We start from the raw sequence: 18,244 nt of genomic DNA, 5'->3' as shown, positions 1-18,244 counted from the left end.
TAAAATAGGAGGCCTTCAGTTCTTCAGGGAACCGATCATGACCTTCGATACAAAGTTTACAATAGCGCTGGCAGGCTGTTCTGGATCATGCTCTGCAAACAGGTGGCAAACGTTATCAGTTGCACTACCTTGTTTCCTTGCGACAAAGCCAAATACTCTGGAAAATGAAAGAAAAAAAACACGAAAGGTGAGGCATAAAATACCGTACTTATTAAACAAGTTCAAAATTTTCTGCTGGATGTTTTTTCCCACTGCATTTTTAAGAGTTTCCTGGAATTTAACAGGGTTTCAACAGGAAAAACAATGAGGAACAAGCTTTTCTGAGAAGCAGCTTGTTCATCGCCACTAATCTTTTCCTAACCTGCACTGTCTGCATGAGCGTGCAGTTAAAATGTGTGACTTTCAATTCACGCAAAACAAAACTTTTAAGTGTCCCAAACTGGGAATTTGCAAGGGAGAATTAAGAAAAGAGGCAGTGCACTCTTTTTTTGTCTAATAAATCTGCAAGTCTTTATATCTTCCACTTCCAGTCCCTAATCCTATTCCTGAATAACAACTGAGAGACCCTTGGAGATTTTTCTCATGCAAATTTCTGTTCTCACATCTTTACAAAATTCCAGCAAAAATTCCACATAAAAACAACATGCCCAAAGAGGTGAATGCCCGCTCTCCCACATTCTGTCCCATCACAAGTTAAAAATCAGAAAAGCTCATTTCAATTTTCTCAACATTATAAAGCTTTAGATTTTTTAAAAAAATGTTCAGAAATGGGTATTTGGGACCTTGCAAGCTTCCTGTTCCCTTATTTGCTTAATAAGTTTGATGTCAGACATTTAAATGGTTATGTGATATTACTGATATATAAAATACACCCTTTATCTTATTATATAGATGGAATGTCCACTGGAGGAACTGCTGAGGGCCACACATCTGAAAATATGCTTTTCTGCTTGTAAGTTCAACAGATCAGTAAAATAGGAGGCCTTCAGTTCTTCAGGGAACCGATCATGACCTTCGATACAAAGTTTACAATAGCGCTGGCAGGCTGTTCTGGATCATGCTCTGCAAACAGGTGGCAAACGTTATCAGTTGCACTACCTTGTTTCCTTGCGACAAAGCCAAATACTCTGGAAAATGAAAGAAAAAAAACACGAAAGGTGAGGCATAAAATACTGTACTTATTAAACAAGTTCAAAATTTTCTGCTGGATGTTTTTTCCCACTGCATTTTTAAGAGTTTCCTGGAATTTAACAGGGTTTCAACAGGAAAAACAATGAGGAACAAGCTTTTCTGAGAAGCAGCTTGTTCATCGCCACTAATCTTTTCCTAACCTGCACTGTCTGCATGAGCGTGCAGTTAAAATGTGTGACTTTCAATTCACGCAAAACAAAACTGAGGCCTCATCTTATGTAAGAAATTATTCAAAATACTGCATTTTGAGCCAAGTCTTAATGCACGTACTTTGCACTTTTTTATTTAAAAATATGAATATTCTGGAATGGAATCTGGTAATTTTAATAAAATTTCACATTATTCTGTTTGCCCAGTTATGAGAACACTTCCTGGCTCATTACTTAAGGCCGAGATAAAGGGAGAGGGAGGAGTGTCCTGCGCCCGTCCTGACAGCTTTACATCAAAGGATTTCTGAACATATACTTTCTTACCTGAATATCTTCACCAGCCTGTCATGTCTACACCATATCCATTGCTGGTTAATTGTGAACATATTGCTTAATATCTGAATGCTAAACTAAATGGAATGAGGACAGAGTCTAATGCTGAGGCATACTGATTCCACTGACCTACTAAGAGATTAAATAAAATAACATTTTGCAGAGTGTAGCTTCAAGTATCACATATGTTATCTGGGATCACTTCACATGACTTGATGTGCTCTCCAAATCTTATACATATTCATAATTCCTTCAGAAGGTTCCTAAAGCTCTCACAGCCAGTATTACCAAAAGATTACTAGATTCCATACATTCCACACATTAATATGGACATATAACACAAACAAATGTTGACAGCTGTCAAAGATAAACATGAACGTCTGCATACTCTTTTCTGCAATTTTGTTTGGTTCTAACATAAGCATTGCCTTATTGCTTATTGAAGGGAAGTTGAAGGGAAACATGGATATTATCTGCAAAATGCTAAGTATGCATAGCTACTTACTTTGCTGACAGACCATCTTTAATCCATCTTGTTATACAAAACAAAAAAGGGAGAAGAAATTAAAAAATATTTTTGTTAGATGGATTTCTTTTTTGGTAGCTTTACATAACAGTATGCAAACAATGAATTGAAAAAGCATTAATCATCCTTACTTTCTGTCTTGTGGATCCAAAGCACAAAAAATAACACTACTGACTGGATAATGCCTTCTGAAAAAAAGCCTGAAAGGAAGAGAAATAAAATAGGCCTTAGACCTAAATTTATGGCTGGAGATTCTAGACTGTATTTCACATTCTTTATGTGGCACTGGGAAAAGGAAATATAAACATTTCTCTTTTGCCACAATATTATTCTAAAAAAAAGAAAAGAAACTAACAATAGGAATTGTGTCTAGAGCAGCAGCTACACTGCAGTATGAAAGTAAGAAAGATGAAAATATCCCAGTGTACCTGTTAACTAACATGGTGAAGAGATAACAAGAACAGTGCTGTTCAGTGCCAAATGCTGGTGATCACTCTGGCAGAAGAGGCGTGCTCTGGATCCCTTTAGCCAAGGATTTGTGGCTGGTGGGGTCTACGAGAAGAGCCTTTTTAGCCATGGCTCCTGCCCTCTGGAATATCATGCCCCTCAGGATGAGATCCATCATGACCTTCTGAAAGGGCCTGAAAACCTGGCTCCTCCAACTGGCTTCTGGCCCATGAGGTATCCCATTCAGGAGGTGGATAATCGATTAGATCAAGATTCCACTTTCACCCAGTTTATCTAGTTCTTTTATCTAGTTCATTGTTAATGTTAATATTTTTAATTTTAATGCTTATTCTTTTAATATTTTTAAATTTTTAATTGTCTACACTGTTATTTATGATACTGCAAGCCACTAAAGTCACTATAGTGAGATAGATGGCATAAATAAATATATTACTTATATATAATAAATAAACAAACGTAAATTATCTCATTATATGAATTGTAACCTTACTAGATTGCATTGGTGGGAGTATAAGAAAATGGATACGTATCAGCATGGAAATGATTAGTTCTTTTATCCAGCCATCTTTCATAATGAATCCTGTTATTGCTTTTATTTATTGTTCTTATCTCACAAGATACTGCAAAGACTAAAAGATGTATTTAATTCAAAATAAGAAATAGCAAAAAAGCTCTGACAAGTTTGGGAAATGAGTTTGTTTCCGTTTTGTCCCCCATTTTTGCCTGTTTAAGGACTGTTGTCCTGTGTTGAACAAATCACTCTGATATTGTTCTGTCCTAAGACGTGGACTGTCTCTTATCCAGGCTAGAAAGCTTCCTTCAGCCTGAACTTGAATGGCACCTTTGTGTTCAGAAAACTACACTGTTCAGAAGCAGTACTGCAAGGAAGCAGGGTGCCCATTGAAGAATTAGTAGTCTCACTATCAACAGTTCAGCAGTAATAGTGGAAGAAAAAATATTCTGAGGATTCACTTCTGGGTTATTGAGTAGAGGAGGCAGAGGCACCAAAATTATCCTGTATTCCTGCAATGTCCACTTATTTTAGTATTGGTGAAGGCACACAACTGAGCAAGGAGCTTCATATCAGAAGAAACACCATTAGGAATCATTCTGAAGTGATGCATTTATATGCATGCAGCAAAAACTTCAAACTTTTCTAAATGAAAAACTTCACAATATCCCTCTGAATTTGTGTACAAGTATAATTAAGTGCAAATTATTATAATTGTACAACGAAATGGGCTAAAAAGACAGAAATTTACTGATTTTATCAAGCAAACAGCACAACAATGCAGAAAACAAAGCTAATAATAGTACTGGACAAATATTGCTTCCTGCACTTACTTTCTCTGATTGTCTGTCAATGTGATACCTTGTGCAGACACTTTGAAATGCACTACAGTAGAGGTGGGAGGAGGCTCTTGAGTTAAAGTTAAGGTCAAAGCCTTCTGCACAGCTTGATGACCTGTTAGAGATTCCATCTCAATAGAATTCAGGTAGCAAACGTTGCAGGCTATAAAACAAAGCAAAAGCAGATGATGAACAAAGCTACAAATAGAATAATTTGATCCCGATTTAGAAATTTAATTTCTGAAAATATTTAAGTGGTAATTGTGTGTGTATGTGGTTGTATGTGGTTAGTCGTACAATTTTTCTTTATATATTAAATATTAAAATAAAATTTGGGCAATTAAAACCAAGTTATACAATAACTGCATTTATAAATTGAATTCATTTTAAAATACATATTACAAATGAAATGTATAACTGTATAACTTTAATGAATCTCAGAAATTATAACTTTCATCCTTAGGAAGCAGGCAATAGCAAAACACTTCCAAAATCTTGGCAAGAAAATTCACTAGGACTCAATACTGACAATACTGAGGCACCAAAAAAATAAATTAAAAAAAAAAAAGGAAAAGGAGAAAAAGAAAAATTATAAAATTGGAAGAAAATTAAATACAGAAGGAAGTACCGTATCGGACTATAAGACACACTTTTCCCTCAAAAAAGTGTGAATGGAAATGACAGTGCATTGTATAGATTGAATACGGCCCTGTTTTTGGCCTCCCGAAACCCTTTCTGCGCATCCAATTTTTGCAAAAATGGGATGCGCAGAGGGTTTGAGAGGCTTGCAGAGTGCTCTGGGGGCTGGGGAGGGCAAAAATGGGACACGTGGGGGGTTCAAGAAGCCAAAAATGAGTCTGTTTTTCACAAAAATGTGACATGCAGAGGGTTTGGGAGGCCTGCAGAGTGTTCCTGCGGGCTGGGGAGGGCAAAAACAGGACGCGTGGGGAATTGGAAAGACAAAAACGGGCCCATTTTACACAAAAACAGGCCTGTTTTTTCGCAAAAATGGGATGCACGGAGGTTTGAGAGGCCTGCAGAGTGCTCCTGGGGGCTGGGGAGGGCAAAAACAGGACACGTGGGGAATTGGGAGGACAAAAAAAACGGGCCCATTTTACACAAAAACAGACCTGGTTTTTTGCAAAAACGGGACGCATAGAAGATTTGGGAGGCTTGCAGAGTGCTCTGGAGGCTGGGGAGGGCAAAAACGGGACACCTGGGGGGTTCAGGAAGCCAAAAATGAGCCTGTTTTTCACAAAAACGGGACACACAGACGGTTTGGGAGGCCTACAGAGTGCTCCTGGGGGCTGGGGAAGAAAGAAACTGAATGCGCAGAGGTCAAAAATGATTTTTTTTCTTGTTTTTCTCTTCAAAATCTAGTTGCGTCTTATAGTCCGATGCATCTTATAGTCCAAAAATACAGTAATTAGCAAAATAATATGATATATAGATTTAGGCTATATTTCTATTCGTATAATCAGATGAATATATCTAAATGTTATCTTTTTTCTGCTTTTACCCTATTAATGTCACCAATTTGTTCACAACAAAGTCTTCATATTTTCCAGTTTTAATGTTAAAATAGTATTTTCCTATCTAACCTGCCAGCAATCCACAACAGTTCAAGGTATGCAAATTCTGACACACCATGCTGTTCTCCTCATACTCAGAGGAAAAGTATGCTCATCCTCTCCAGACCTGGTCTCTTTCTTTTAGGACCTTCTATGTGGTGCCTAGGAACCTTGAATGAGCTATTAATATAGTCAATTGAAGTCTTATGCACATGAACAATTCTTCTGATGACAGCATTAAAAGATTAGATGCTACTTACCTGCCCCTTGTTTCAGAAGCTCTGCAGCTGAATTTGCAGCCGTTTGTGTAGAGGTTTCAGAAATCTCTTCCAGAGGATCTACAAACAGAAATTACAGATGTATTTAAAATGATTTGAAAAGTCAATCCAAACACAGTTGTCAATAATTTGCCATCAATTTTCCTTATTCCTTATGTTGTATATAATGGTACTGAGGGAGTTCTGATCATGGTGTAACAAGAGAGATTTAAAACACCGATTATTTCTACAAGCTAAGCTCATAACTTGTTATACTTGGTATCAATGAAAATTATTTTCTAATTAAATAGTATGTTTCCTGTCATCTGGTGACAGAGTTCGATTCTCACCGAATCAAGGTTGATTCAGCCTTCTGAGGTCATTAAAATGAAGACCCAGATTGTTAGGGGCAATATGCTGACTCTGTAAACTGCTTAGGGAGGGCTGTAAAGCATTGTATAAGTCTAAGTGCTATTGCTATCTATATCAATTGCTATCTTCCTGCTTTCTGTGTATCACCTGTTGGCTGTTAGAGCTTGTTTAATCTATTGAATGCTTTTAATAGTTATAGTAATGTTATAATTTTATTGTGCTTTACATTGTTGTGGGGAGATTGTGAAAAAAAGCACCTAGATAAAAGAAATAATAACTATGTGTCAAAATGATCTTGTTACCCAAACTATTTAATTGATCATGAGATGTTGAATGAGAAATTACATTGTTATAAAACATCTTTATGTTGAATCTCATACTCTTATTAAATACAACCATTGCTGATTCACTATTAACTACAATGAACTACATCTGCACCTCTATAATTGTCTGGTTTGGTTCTGCAATCCAACAAGACACACACAGACTTCAGAGGATAATTAGAACTGCAGAAAAAACAATTGCTATAAATCTGCCTTCCATTGAGGACCTGTATACTGCACAAGTCAAAAAGAGGGCTGTGAACATATTTACAGATTCCACACATGCTGGACATAAACTGTTTCAACTCCTACCCTCAAAACGATGCTATAGAGCACTGCACACCAGAACAACTAGACACAAGAACAGCTTTTTCCCCGAACACCATCACTCTGATGAACAAATAATTCCCTCAACACTGTCAAACTATTTACTAAATCTGCACTACTATTAATCATCTCATCGATCCCATCACCCATCTCCTTCCACTTATGACTATATGACGGTAACTTTGTTGCTTGTATCCTTACAATTTATATTGATACGGTTTCCTGATTGCTTATTTGTACCCCATGACTATCATTAAATGTTGTACCTTATGAGTCTTGATGAACGTATATTTTCTTTTATGTACACTGAGAGCATATGCACCTTGTGTGTCCAATCACACTTGGCCAATAAAAATTCTATTCTATGACGTTAATAGTGTTAATATAACACTATATTGTTATATAGTATGTTAATATAATTATCATGTTAAATTATCTTATATTTACATTTTAAATTATATGTTTAAATTAGATAAATATAATTATCATATTGATGTATTTATTCTTGTGTTTCTTTGTCATTGTTTATTTTATTTTTCTATTATTTTACTTCTGTACTGTTTATACGCCTTTCATTTTTTCTTCCTTTTTATTATTTTAAGTTGCCTTGATTAGCTTCACTTGAAATAGGCAGCAAATTAACAATAACAACACCTGAATTGTAAAAAACCACCCTACTTGGAACTATCTATATACTCAAATGCTACCTTAACAGCTCTTAGGTCCTTGGTTAGGACCTGAACTGTTAGGTTTTTACCAGTCCCAGTCTGTGGATCGAATTGAAGATGATGATGGTAATAATAATAATAGTAATAGAATAGTAATAGTAATAGTAATAATAATAATGTGTAACAGCAATACCTTGGTCTGGGATGAGTAGCTTGCAAGGCAATGCCAGAGGGGTAATGGAATGTTGATACACCAAAGCTGTCAAACTTCCTGTAATTGCAAAAAAAACACAAACACCAAAACCATAAAGTAAAGGGGGTAAAATATTACATGCAATTTTTGTAAATCATATATTGTAAGTTATGTATACATTTTTAATTTTTATATTCTGTATTTCTAGTTACAGAATCACAATGTTTTCAGACACTCAGTCCATGAAAAGTTAGACCAAACCACAGAGCAACAGGTGTAAGAGCAACAGCTCAAGCTGTACCTTCACATTTATAGGGATAATATTGGGAGAAATTATATTTTTTTAGTATCTACCTATAAAAAGAGCTAGTTATTGAATGAGGCTGCACCTTTTTTACTATTGTATTATGGGTACAATATTTTTTTCTTGCATAAGGTGTCTTTCATTGAGAAGGAATTTAAAAACAATTTTTTTTAAATAAGGGATTATATACATGGCCACCAAGACTCTTCTAGCCACATTCAATTGAATAAACAGAAGTAATTAAATGGTGCCTCTATCTCCATAGGATATGTCAACAGTACAAACAGAAAAAACAACATATAGTATTCCAAATAATTATTGGAGTCTCCAGTTGGAGTATTGGAGATAATACAACATGTCCAATAAATTTGGAATCATTCCTTCATCAAAGTATGTATTACTTTCTCCATCACAAAAGTAAAAATCTAGTTTGTTAAAGTAGAACATTTTTAATTATGTATCTATATTTTGAAACATTAAGAATAGAACAAATTTTATATTATATACTTTGTTTTTTAAAAAAGGGAGCAAACTAAAACAAAACAAAGTAGAAACCATCTAGAAATCATAACCTTTCACTCCCTTTTTAGGAAGTGTTTTCTTTTCTTCCAGTAGGACTTTACTTTTATAAGGCTATAGGAACTGCACTGGAACAATTAAAGGAAGTGAACGCATAATGTGAACAAAAGAGACAAAATATTGGAAAAAGAACAAAGTATAAAAGAGATTAAAGAGAGAATATATAAAAAAGCTATAAAGAAACAAAATCTCAGCTTCAAAGTATTCAAAAGTCATAATTCATTTATGAAACGATATAAATTTGTTTAACACATAGTGCAAATAAAATTATCAAGAGTGTCCCAGAAATTAAAATAAAATGTAAATTAAAACTTAAGATAATTTTATTTATTTAAAAGTAACAAAATTTTACTAGATTGTATGTAAGCTTCACCCACAAAGAGATTCTTGTTTTAGGGAATAATTGTGTTGTTCATTTTCTGGAAAAGTACTTGCCATGTTTTAAAAGGATTCTCTACTGAAATATATATATAACGTTGATATAAAGAATGCTTACCAAAATATGGCTCATTGGGACATCCTTTCAGTCTTACTCCTTTGTGGGTACACTCAACCAGAAAATGTCTCACAAGTTCATTGGAAATATCTCCAACTGTAGCATAAAATGAAGGATAAAAAGGTAAAAAGAAGGATAGCAAATGTATGGTTATGACATACAAGCATTACAATTCGAATGTATTTCGTTAATTTCATACTCATATTATACAAGTTAAGGGATAGAATGAAATGCATTATAACCACAATTTCCAAAGATTTGTATAATGACTCTTGATAGCTTAAAATGGCTGAATTCATAATGTTAAGATAGCCTTGTATGTAAAAAAAAAAAAAAATCTAAAAGGAAGCTGACAATTATCATTTTCTTGCTATCTAGTGATTGCTCAGATATTTGCAGTTCAATTTTAGTGGACCCAACAATAATAAAATGTAAAGTTTAGGAATATGACTGTTTATTTATTTTGATGTCTGAAATTTGTTTGAAAGTATCTATCAAAGCTTGGCTCAGAGCTTTCTCCCCCCCCACCCCAGTTTTTTGGGGAGGGGGGGGATAAGGTAACCCAGATGGGCAAGGCTGATGGAAACACTGGGAAGGAAAGTTATGATTAACATTGTTGGCATACCTCTGCAAATAACCAAATTACAGAGACATTCTGCTGATCCCATTATATAAGTAATGTGTAATTTTGTTAAGAACCACTATTTTACCACCCAAACAAGAATGAGAAAACTTTGGATTTGCCAATCCACAATCCCAGGATGAAAAATAATCTAACTGAAATGTATTAACAGTCTCCCAGTAATATTTACAACATTAGGAGAAAAAAAATTTGCTTGTTTTGTTTTGCTATGGAGTAACTCTAGAGATTAGAGCAAAACCAGCAGGATTTTTTTTTACCTCTTCACTATTTCTAGCCTTAGCTCTACCAGCAATGGAGCAGTCTTCCCTCCTTCCCTACTCTGACTTCCTGCGCTCTGCATATCTTCAAAAGATAAGTGAGCAAACAGTGATCTGGGGCTGGATATGAGTGTGTGGAACTCTCCTGTGGCAGGTGGGATGGGAAAGCAGGCCCACTGCCTATGTGGACTCAGGATGAAGCATTGAAATAGACTGGGTGCCCTGTGGTTGATTGTAAGGATGAATGACTTTGGGGGACACTGCAGGCATTGTAACTTTGAAATAGGATCATATGTAGCTTTTGAGGAAGTCTGTTGTAACTTTAAATAATTGTTAAATGATCTGTTGTTATTCAAGGACATGAACTTTACGGTAACTGGACCATGACTCTTTATCCTGACTATAACAATAGCAATAGTGCTTAAGACTTGTATACCCATAGTGCTTTACAGCCTTCTCTAAGTGGTTTACAGAGTCAGCATATTGCCCCCAACAATCTGGGTCCTCATTTTACCAACCTCAGAAGAATGGAAGGCTGAGTCAACTTTGAGCCGGTCAGGATCGGAAATCCTGCTTATGGATAGAGTTAGCCTGCAATACTGCATTCCAACCACTGTGCCAGTATGGCTCCTATGTTCTACTCATCTTATATTAATAACTTAAAAGCATTTATTTGAAAATAAGTTACTATCCTCAAGTTCTAGCATTATATGCCCAGTCTTGGATTACATAAATATTAAATATTGCTTGTCTTCCTTAAAATAACTGCACATTTATTTCACTCCAAAATCCAAATTATCCTAAGTTTTCTTAATTTCTTACTTTACCTAAGATTCCTTAGCACAACTATTTTATTCTAGCACCAAATCCTACTCCCCAAGGGCGAAATCTTCCTTGTTTTGTCATTCATTATTTAATGCCAAACCCATAAGTATTAAGAGAACTTCTTTAGTGTAGTGATTAAGGAACAAGGCTAGAAATTGGTAAGACTGTGAATTCTAGTTTTGACTTAGACATGAACCCAGCAGAGTAACCTTGGGCAGTCATTCTCTCAGTCCTAGAAAACAGGCAATGGCATACAAATTCTGAAAAAAATATTGCCAAGAAAACTTGGACCTTTCCCAGTCTGGAATTGTCCAGATAGTTGCCTGGAGTCAGAAACTGACATGAAGGTACATATATGCATATCTATAAAGAATGTTTTGTTTTTATGTGGAACCAAAGAAGCCAGGGCCTTATTTATGTATCCATGCGCACACACAAACACATACACTTATATACAGTGATTCTTAAAAGTTTGTAAGTCCTTTAGAATTTTCAATGGTTCTGCATTAATATGAACTAGATATGATGATAGAACTATGACTATGACTAGAACTATGATATATTATCCACACAGTTTTAAACTTTTAGGGGTAAATTTCTCCAATCTCTCTGATGGTAGAGGATTTACCTTTTTTGTTTAACTGTAATATTGAAGGAGGAGGTATAGCAACCTTCATGGCCAAACCATAGGCACCTCTGAAGGAATGACTGTCACGAACAATGAATGACCCAGCTTCCTTGTCCTTCAGGACAGCAATAGCTGCATAACAAAAAGAGAGAGATTAGAAGAGGACTTTTATTTATTTTTTTAAAAAAACTTGCATTAACAATTAGGAAAAAATTGTATTTCTTTTCTATAAGCAAACACAACTTAGGGAAGAACTGTCAGTACTGTAGACTGTTTTGGCTAAAATAGTTATGATTAGAATGAATTATAAAAAAAATTTAAATTAACCATAAACATACAACAGGAAAGGCCCTTTTTTAATCTTCAGAAATTACTCAGTTTTTTCTGGAAGTGCTCTGGAATCAATTATATTCCAATAAATCTAACACAATAACAGAAGAAGGGTCCTTGGAGGTCTTCGAATCCAATCCCATGCTCAAGCAGGAAATCCCATGCTCAAGCAGGACAAATGGCTGTCCATTCTCTTCTTGAAAACATCTGGGGATGGGGCATTCACAACTTCTGAAGGCAAGCTGTTCCACTGATTAGTTATTGTTACTATCAGGAAATTTCTTAGTTCTAGTTTGGATCTCTCTTTGACCATCCGTTACTTCTTATCCTAGCTTCAGATGCTTTGAAGAATAATTGTCCCTTTCTTTGTGAAGCCCCTTAAATATTGGAAGACTGCTATCATGTCATCCCTAGTTGTTCTCTTCATTAGAGTAGACATTCCCATTTCCTGCAGCCATTCCTCATATGTTTAAATCTGCAGTCCTCTAATCATCTTGGTTGATCTCTGTACTTTTTTCTAAGATCTCAACATGGTTTTTGTATCATGGTGGCCAAAACCGGATGTACTATTACAAGTATGGTATCACTAGTACAATAAAAAGCAGCACAAACACCTCATATGACCTTAATACTATCCCTCTGTTGATGGAGCCTAGAAATCCATTGACTTTTTGGCAGCTGCAGGATCTTGCTGGCTCATATTTAAGTTGTTGTCCACTAGGACTTTTACATCCTATTCACTTACTGCTATTGAACCAGGTACTACCTATTCTACACTTGTGCATTTAGTTTTTCTTACCTAAATGTGTATAACATTCTCACCATCAAATTGCATTTTATTGGATAGGGCCTAGTGTTCATCTGTCAAGGTCCTTCTGGATCTTGAGCCTTTTCTTCTGAAGTGTTGACTATTCCCCTCAGCTTGGTGTTGTCTAAAAATTTAAGGAGTTCCCCTTCTATCCCCTCATCTAAAACGTTTATGAAGATGTTGAAGAGTATTGGACCTAAGACAGAACCTTGAGATACCTACTGCATATTTCCTTCTATAAAAAGGGACACGGTGGCTCAGGGGCTAGGACGTTGAGCTTGTCAACCGAAAGGTCGGCAGCTCAGCAGTTCGAATCCCTAATGCTGCTGTGTAACGGGGTGAGCTTGTCCCAGCTTCTGCCAACTTAGCAGTTTCGAAAGCATGTAAAAATGCAAGTAGAAACAATAAGGACTACCTTTGGTGGGAAGGTAACAGCATTCCGTGTGCCTTTGGCATTGAGTCATGCCAGCCACATGACCACGGAGATGTCTTCGGACAGCGCTGGCTCTTCGGCTTTGAAAGGGAGATAAGCACCGCCCCCTAGAGTCGGCAACAACTAGCATGTATGTGCGAGGGGAACCTTTACCTTTTTACCTTATAGATGTAACTCCACTAAGGATTACATGTTGAGTGTGATTGGTCTGCCAAGTTACAAATTCATTTGGTCATGATGGATCTATTTAGTCCACATTTTTCTTTCTTACCAAGTAGCATATTGTAATCTACTTTGTCAAGTACCTTACTGATGTCCTGATATATTATATCTAGAGCATTTTACTACATCAAAATGTAAATAGTAATGCTTAAAGCAACTGCACTGGAAAGTAGGAGATAGTCAGTTGAAGTCTACATTAGCATGCAATCAGCTGGATGACTTTGAGCTAGTCACAATCCAAGCCTTAAAAGGCAGGACTGGCCAAACATTTCTGAAAAATATTGCCAAGAAAATTGTATGGACTTGTCTCTGTAGTCTCAAGCATCAAGACTGACTTGAAGGCATCAAAAATAATTTAAATCAATGTAGAAGAAACAAAGTTACTGATACCCACAAATTCCTTCTCCTTTCAGAGATAAATTAGTTTGTCTATAGTTAATATTAAGAGCAATATTAACATTGCACTTTGATTTAATCAGTTTACAATTCTATTTCTAAACCAGCCACAAACACTGGCTGGTTTAAGCACAGTTAATTTCCCAGAGAAGAAAATGAGATGACATTGGACAAGAAAAATAGTTACAAGCCAAATGGCATTCACACTATCTTAATTATAAGGAAGACCTCAACATCTTAAGAGCACAATAATCACATCATTGAAGACAACAGGAAAAAAAAATAGTTGTCCATTACAGACTGTAAAACAATCAGACGTCTTTCAAGATCTGAGAGAGAGAGAGAGAGAGAGAGAGAGAGAGAGAGAGAGAGAGAGAGAGAGGTCTACTCAACGAGTAGTCTTAATTGTACTATTTCTACATGGAGGGAAGTAAGCACAAGGTTCCGTCTCAGTTCTAGTATTTTTCACACAATCTTTCTTCTTCCTTATAATAATTGGATGCCAATAAAAATAAATTGTAAATACATTAAAATATATGTGTTTTTCAATATTTCCTTAGAACTGTAACTGTTTACTGTTCATAGATGACTTAGATGAGGGACTAGAAGGGGAACTTCTTGCCTTCAGAAATTGTAGCTGCTTCAGCACTGGAAGCTTTTAAAGAGACTGGACAGTCATTGGTCTGAAATGGTACAGTCTGCTGCTTGAGCATGGGGTTGCTTCCAACTCTATATTCCCCAAGATTTCCTTTTACATTTATTAAAAACTAGAGAGAGTCTAACCTTTAATACTGCATAATAACTAATGTTCAGTTTATTTATTTAATAGTTTTTAATTAAAAGAAACACGTTGAAAGCTTTGATTCACTGCTAATCTTTTACTCTGATCCATGAACTGAGTGATTTAGTCCTTTCAGCAGTTTACTGAAAAGTATAGAAGGTTGGTAATCTGCAGGAAATATTTGCTTACACACAATCTTTATTCTTCCTTACAATAAAATTTGTATAGGATGCCAATAAAAATAAATTGTAAATGCATTAAAATATGTGTGTTTTTCAATATTTGCATTAGATAAATATAAAGAACAGTAACTGATTACTGTAACAGTGAAATACATTTTTCTTTTCTTTGTTTTTCCATTACTTTTTGCTAAACCGTTTTCTATGTGTATTTTTCCTTCTCTCTGACAATGTATCACCATCACTATTTTTTGTGTTTTGCTTTTTTTAAAATTTTTTGTTATTTACTTACTTTATTTATTTACTTTTGTTATATACTTACATACATACACAACAGGCAAAAAAACAGCACAGTCCTGAGTATAATTATGGGACAACCCAAAGAAACTAACCAAGAACGCAGCCTGGATAAAGAAGTTGGATAAGAATAAAAAAGAAGCTGAAATGAAAGAATTTGTAGTAACGTTAGAAAAACCAAGGAAAAAGGGCAAGGAAGATCAAGAATTGGCCAGCATTAGGTGAAGATAAACTGAGTGGGTTTTGGTTGTAAGTGGTCTGTACCCACTCCTTGCCAAGCAGTTTAACAACATATTGCAAAGAAGTAAAACTAAAGAGTAGCTAACGCCTTGCAAAACTATCTGATAATGAAAGATTCAGCAAAAGGGACAGCATCCGGTAACTACAGGTCAATTGCCTGCATACCAACGGCTTTCAAATTACTAACTGGTGTGGTAGCTGATATAGTCTAACAGCATGTAGTTGAAAACACCCTTGACCTGAGTAGAAAGGAAATCGCTCTAATAGGAGCGGAACAAAAGATCAGCTCCTAATTGACAAGATTTTGGAAACCGTAAGAGAATAAAAACCAACTTGGATGTAGCTTGGATTGATTATAAAAGATGGCATTTGACACTCTGCCACATGATTGGATAATCAAATGCTAGAAATAACAGGAGTTAGCAGAAACACTGTTTTGTGTAGCCTCCCCCAAAAAAGAATATGGATTTGCTGACTAGCAATATTTGTACACTATTAAAATTAATTAAAAATTCAATTAAAAGAATTAGAAATGGATGTTATACTATAATAGTAGAACACGAGTTGAACTGAAGTTTTATTTATATCTGCTGAAAAAGAAGTTGGAATTTTTTTTGTGTTCATCTTCGTTTCTCTACATTTTAAAAATGTTATCACACCTCTATCTGTCAGTTCTCTCTCAGTAGTTTTGTATTCTCTATTTATTTTTTGTTAGTTTTAAATTTTTCGTTTAAAATAACTCTAATAAAATTATATAAAAAAAACTTTCTGAAAAAATCAATGCACAATGGAAAACACAAATGCTAGTCCACAGTTGCTGGTCCATAATAGTATCTGGGAAAGGTTAACATCAAGAGAGGTTCCTTCAAGGAGACCTACCATTACCAGTACTGTTTGTCATTTCAGTAGTCAAAAATACTGAATATGTCAGGCATGGCTATCAAATATCAAAAAAATTGTCAGGCTATCTCACCTCCTTTAAATGGATGATCAGAATTCTATTTCACATCAGCTGAAATAGAATTACTTCTCAACACCATACAATACATATATTCAGCTAAGCTATTGCAATGGAGTGTGAATGGATAAATATGCCATCATTACCATCAACAGGTGGGGAAAAAAAGAAAACTAAAGGATTCAAGATGCCCTATGGAAATAATACATAGATTCTGTATGTAGAAGATCATTATATATACCTGACCATCCCTCAGGCTAACAACATCAAGCACACTGAAATCAAGAAATGGTTAGTGAATTATATCATGAGAATGAAGAAGATTTTGAAGGCCAAACTCAGTGGTAAAAATAACATCAAGGCAATTAACACCTGGGCAACTCCTGTCATATAGCTAGAATAGTGCACTCAGGCTTGAACTAGAAGCCCTGGATAGAAAGATCAAAAATAATGATAAAGAATTATGTCCTTCATGCACACAGTGATGTTAACACACACTCAACTTACTGAAAAGAATAGGTGTGCATGCAATGCTACAAGTACATCAGATTGCTGAAGATGAAAAAAATGGATTAGAAGAATATTTGAAGAACAGTGAAGATGTGAAGATACCATAAAGGCTTACTGATATCTACAGATAAACTAAATAAAGAACAGAAAAGAGGCATGGCAAGATAAATTTAATAAAAAGCAGGCAAAAAGGATAACAAGATCTGGCAATCAGGAAGCTGAAGAAATAGACATAGCGCCTGTGTGGCTCAGACTGGTAAGACAGTCTGTTATTAACAGCAGCTGCTTGCAATCACTGCAGGTTCAAGTCCCACCAGGCCCAAGGTTGACTCAGCCTTCCATCCTTTATAAGGTAGGTAAAATGAGGACCCAGATTGTTGGGGGCAATAAGTTGACTTTGTATATAATATACAAATGGATGAAGACTATTGCTTGACATAGTGTAAGCCGCCCTGAGTCTTCGGAGAAGGGCGGGATATAAATGCAAATAAAAAATAAAAAAAAGACAGAGAGACTAATACAAGACCAATCCTTAACAACAAATGCATACAAAGATAGCGCTGAGAAGACAGCAACAGACAGCAAATGCCACCTCTGCAAGGAAGCTGAAGATACAATGGTCCACCTAGTTAGCTTTTGCAAAATGATTATACAGGCTGACTACAAGCAAGAGCATAACAAAATAAAACAATGGTACATTGGAATATCTCCCAGAAATATCATTTGCCTGTAAACAAAAACTATTGAGGTCACAAAACATTATAGAAAATGAAGAGCCTATAGGTGTTCTGGGACTTATGAATTTAAACAGATAGGCACCTGCCACTTAACAACCCAGACTCAACCATTGTGAATAAAACAAAAAAGTCTGGATAGTGGACATTGTAATAGCTGGACATAGCAGAAGAGAAGAGAAAAAGGTGGAGAATAATCACAAAATATAAAAATCTGCAAACAGAATTGGGCTACAGCAAAAGAAAAAATAGATCACACCAATAGTAATAGGAGCCTTAGACAGAATTCCAAAACATCTGAGCATCACTTGAACAACCTCAGCATTGACAAAATCACTATCATTGCAAAAGGCAGTTTCCAGTCTATGTGGACTATGTGTAGTGAAATTGGAAATTCTGGAAATTATGTCTTAAAAAGTATTGTTTCAAGTAATGGATATGTTTAGTATGCAGAAAAAAGCAGGATTATTGCCCAGTAAAAACTACAAGGAAGCAGATTTCAATTAAAGATGAGTAGCTGAGTTGGTTATTTTCTCTCAGCACAGCTCATTTCACAGAGTAGTTATGAGGAAAAAATGGGAATAAAAGTACAATGGGGATTACTGTCTATAATGTATAGTTCCAACTAAGTTTATTAAAAATATATTTAACATTATTGCTAGAAGCTGCTTATTTTTGGCTATAATTAAAGCTGTGAGAGACACTGTAAATACATAGATTCTAAAATACCAAAGGTTGTGGTTGGTGAGAGAGACTGCTTTAGCAGAATAGTTACATAGTCCCTAAATATCAACACATCTTTTTTTTAAAGTTAATTGGGAATGACTGCAAATACAAGTAACTGACATGGATCCCCTTTTAATAAACAGCTTAAATTTAAGCTGTTGGGGTTTTGG

At 35.4% G+C, this 18,244-nt stretch overlaps 1 protein-coding gene across 3 annotated transcripts in view; it reads right to left on the bottom strand.

The window, feature by feature from the left end:
• Positions 1-437: 437 nt before the first annotated feature.
• Positions 438-18,244, bottom strand: part of TNS3 (tensin 3) — a 198,214-nt gene continuing 180,407 nt past the window's right edge. For all 3 annotated transcript variants that reach the window (XM_058180998.1, XM_058180999.1, XM_058181001.1), the window contains 8 exons: positions 11,461-11,592; positions 9,108-9,203; positions 7,729-7,806; positions 5,849-5,926; positions 4,012-4,180; positions 2,331-2,399; positions 2,179-2,205; positions 438-1,127 (listed from right to left, as the gene is read on the bottom strand). In XM_058180998.1, the coding sequence (XP_058036981.1) occupies positions 986-1,127; positions 2,179-2,205; positions 2,331-2,399; positions 4,012-4,180; positions 5,849-5,926; positions 7,729-7,806; positions 9,108-9,203; positions 11,461-11,592 (791 nt within the window). In that variant the 3' untranslated portion in view covers positions 438-985. The remainder of the gene's footprint in view (positions 1,128-2,178; positions 2,206-2,330; positions 2,400-4,011; positions 4,181-5,848; positions 5,927-7,728; positions 7,807-9,107; positions 9,204-11,460; positions 11,593-18,244) is intronic.

Source organism: Ahaetulla prasina, chromosome 4 (assembly GCF_028640845.1).
Source record: "Ahaetulla prasina isolate Xishuangbanna chromosome 4, ASM2864084v1, whole genome shotgun sequence".
In the NCBI taxonomy this organism is placed as follows: domain Eukaryota; kingdom Metazoa; phylum Chordata; class Lepidosauria; order Squamata; family Colubridae; genus Ahaetulla; species Ahaetulla prasina.
The sequence above is the reverse complement of the archived record's forward strand: the minus strand, read 5'-3'. Positions and strand labels throughout refer to the sequence as shown.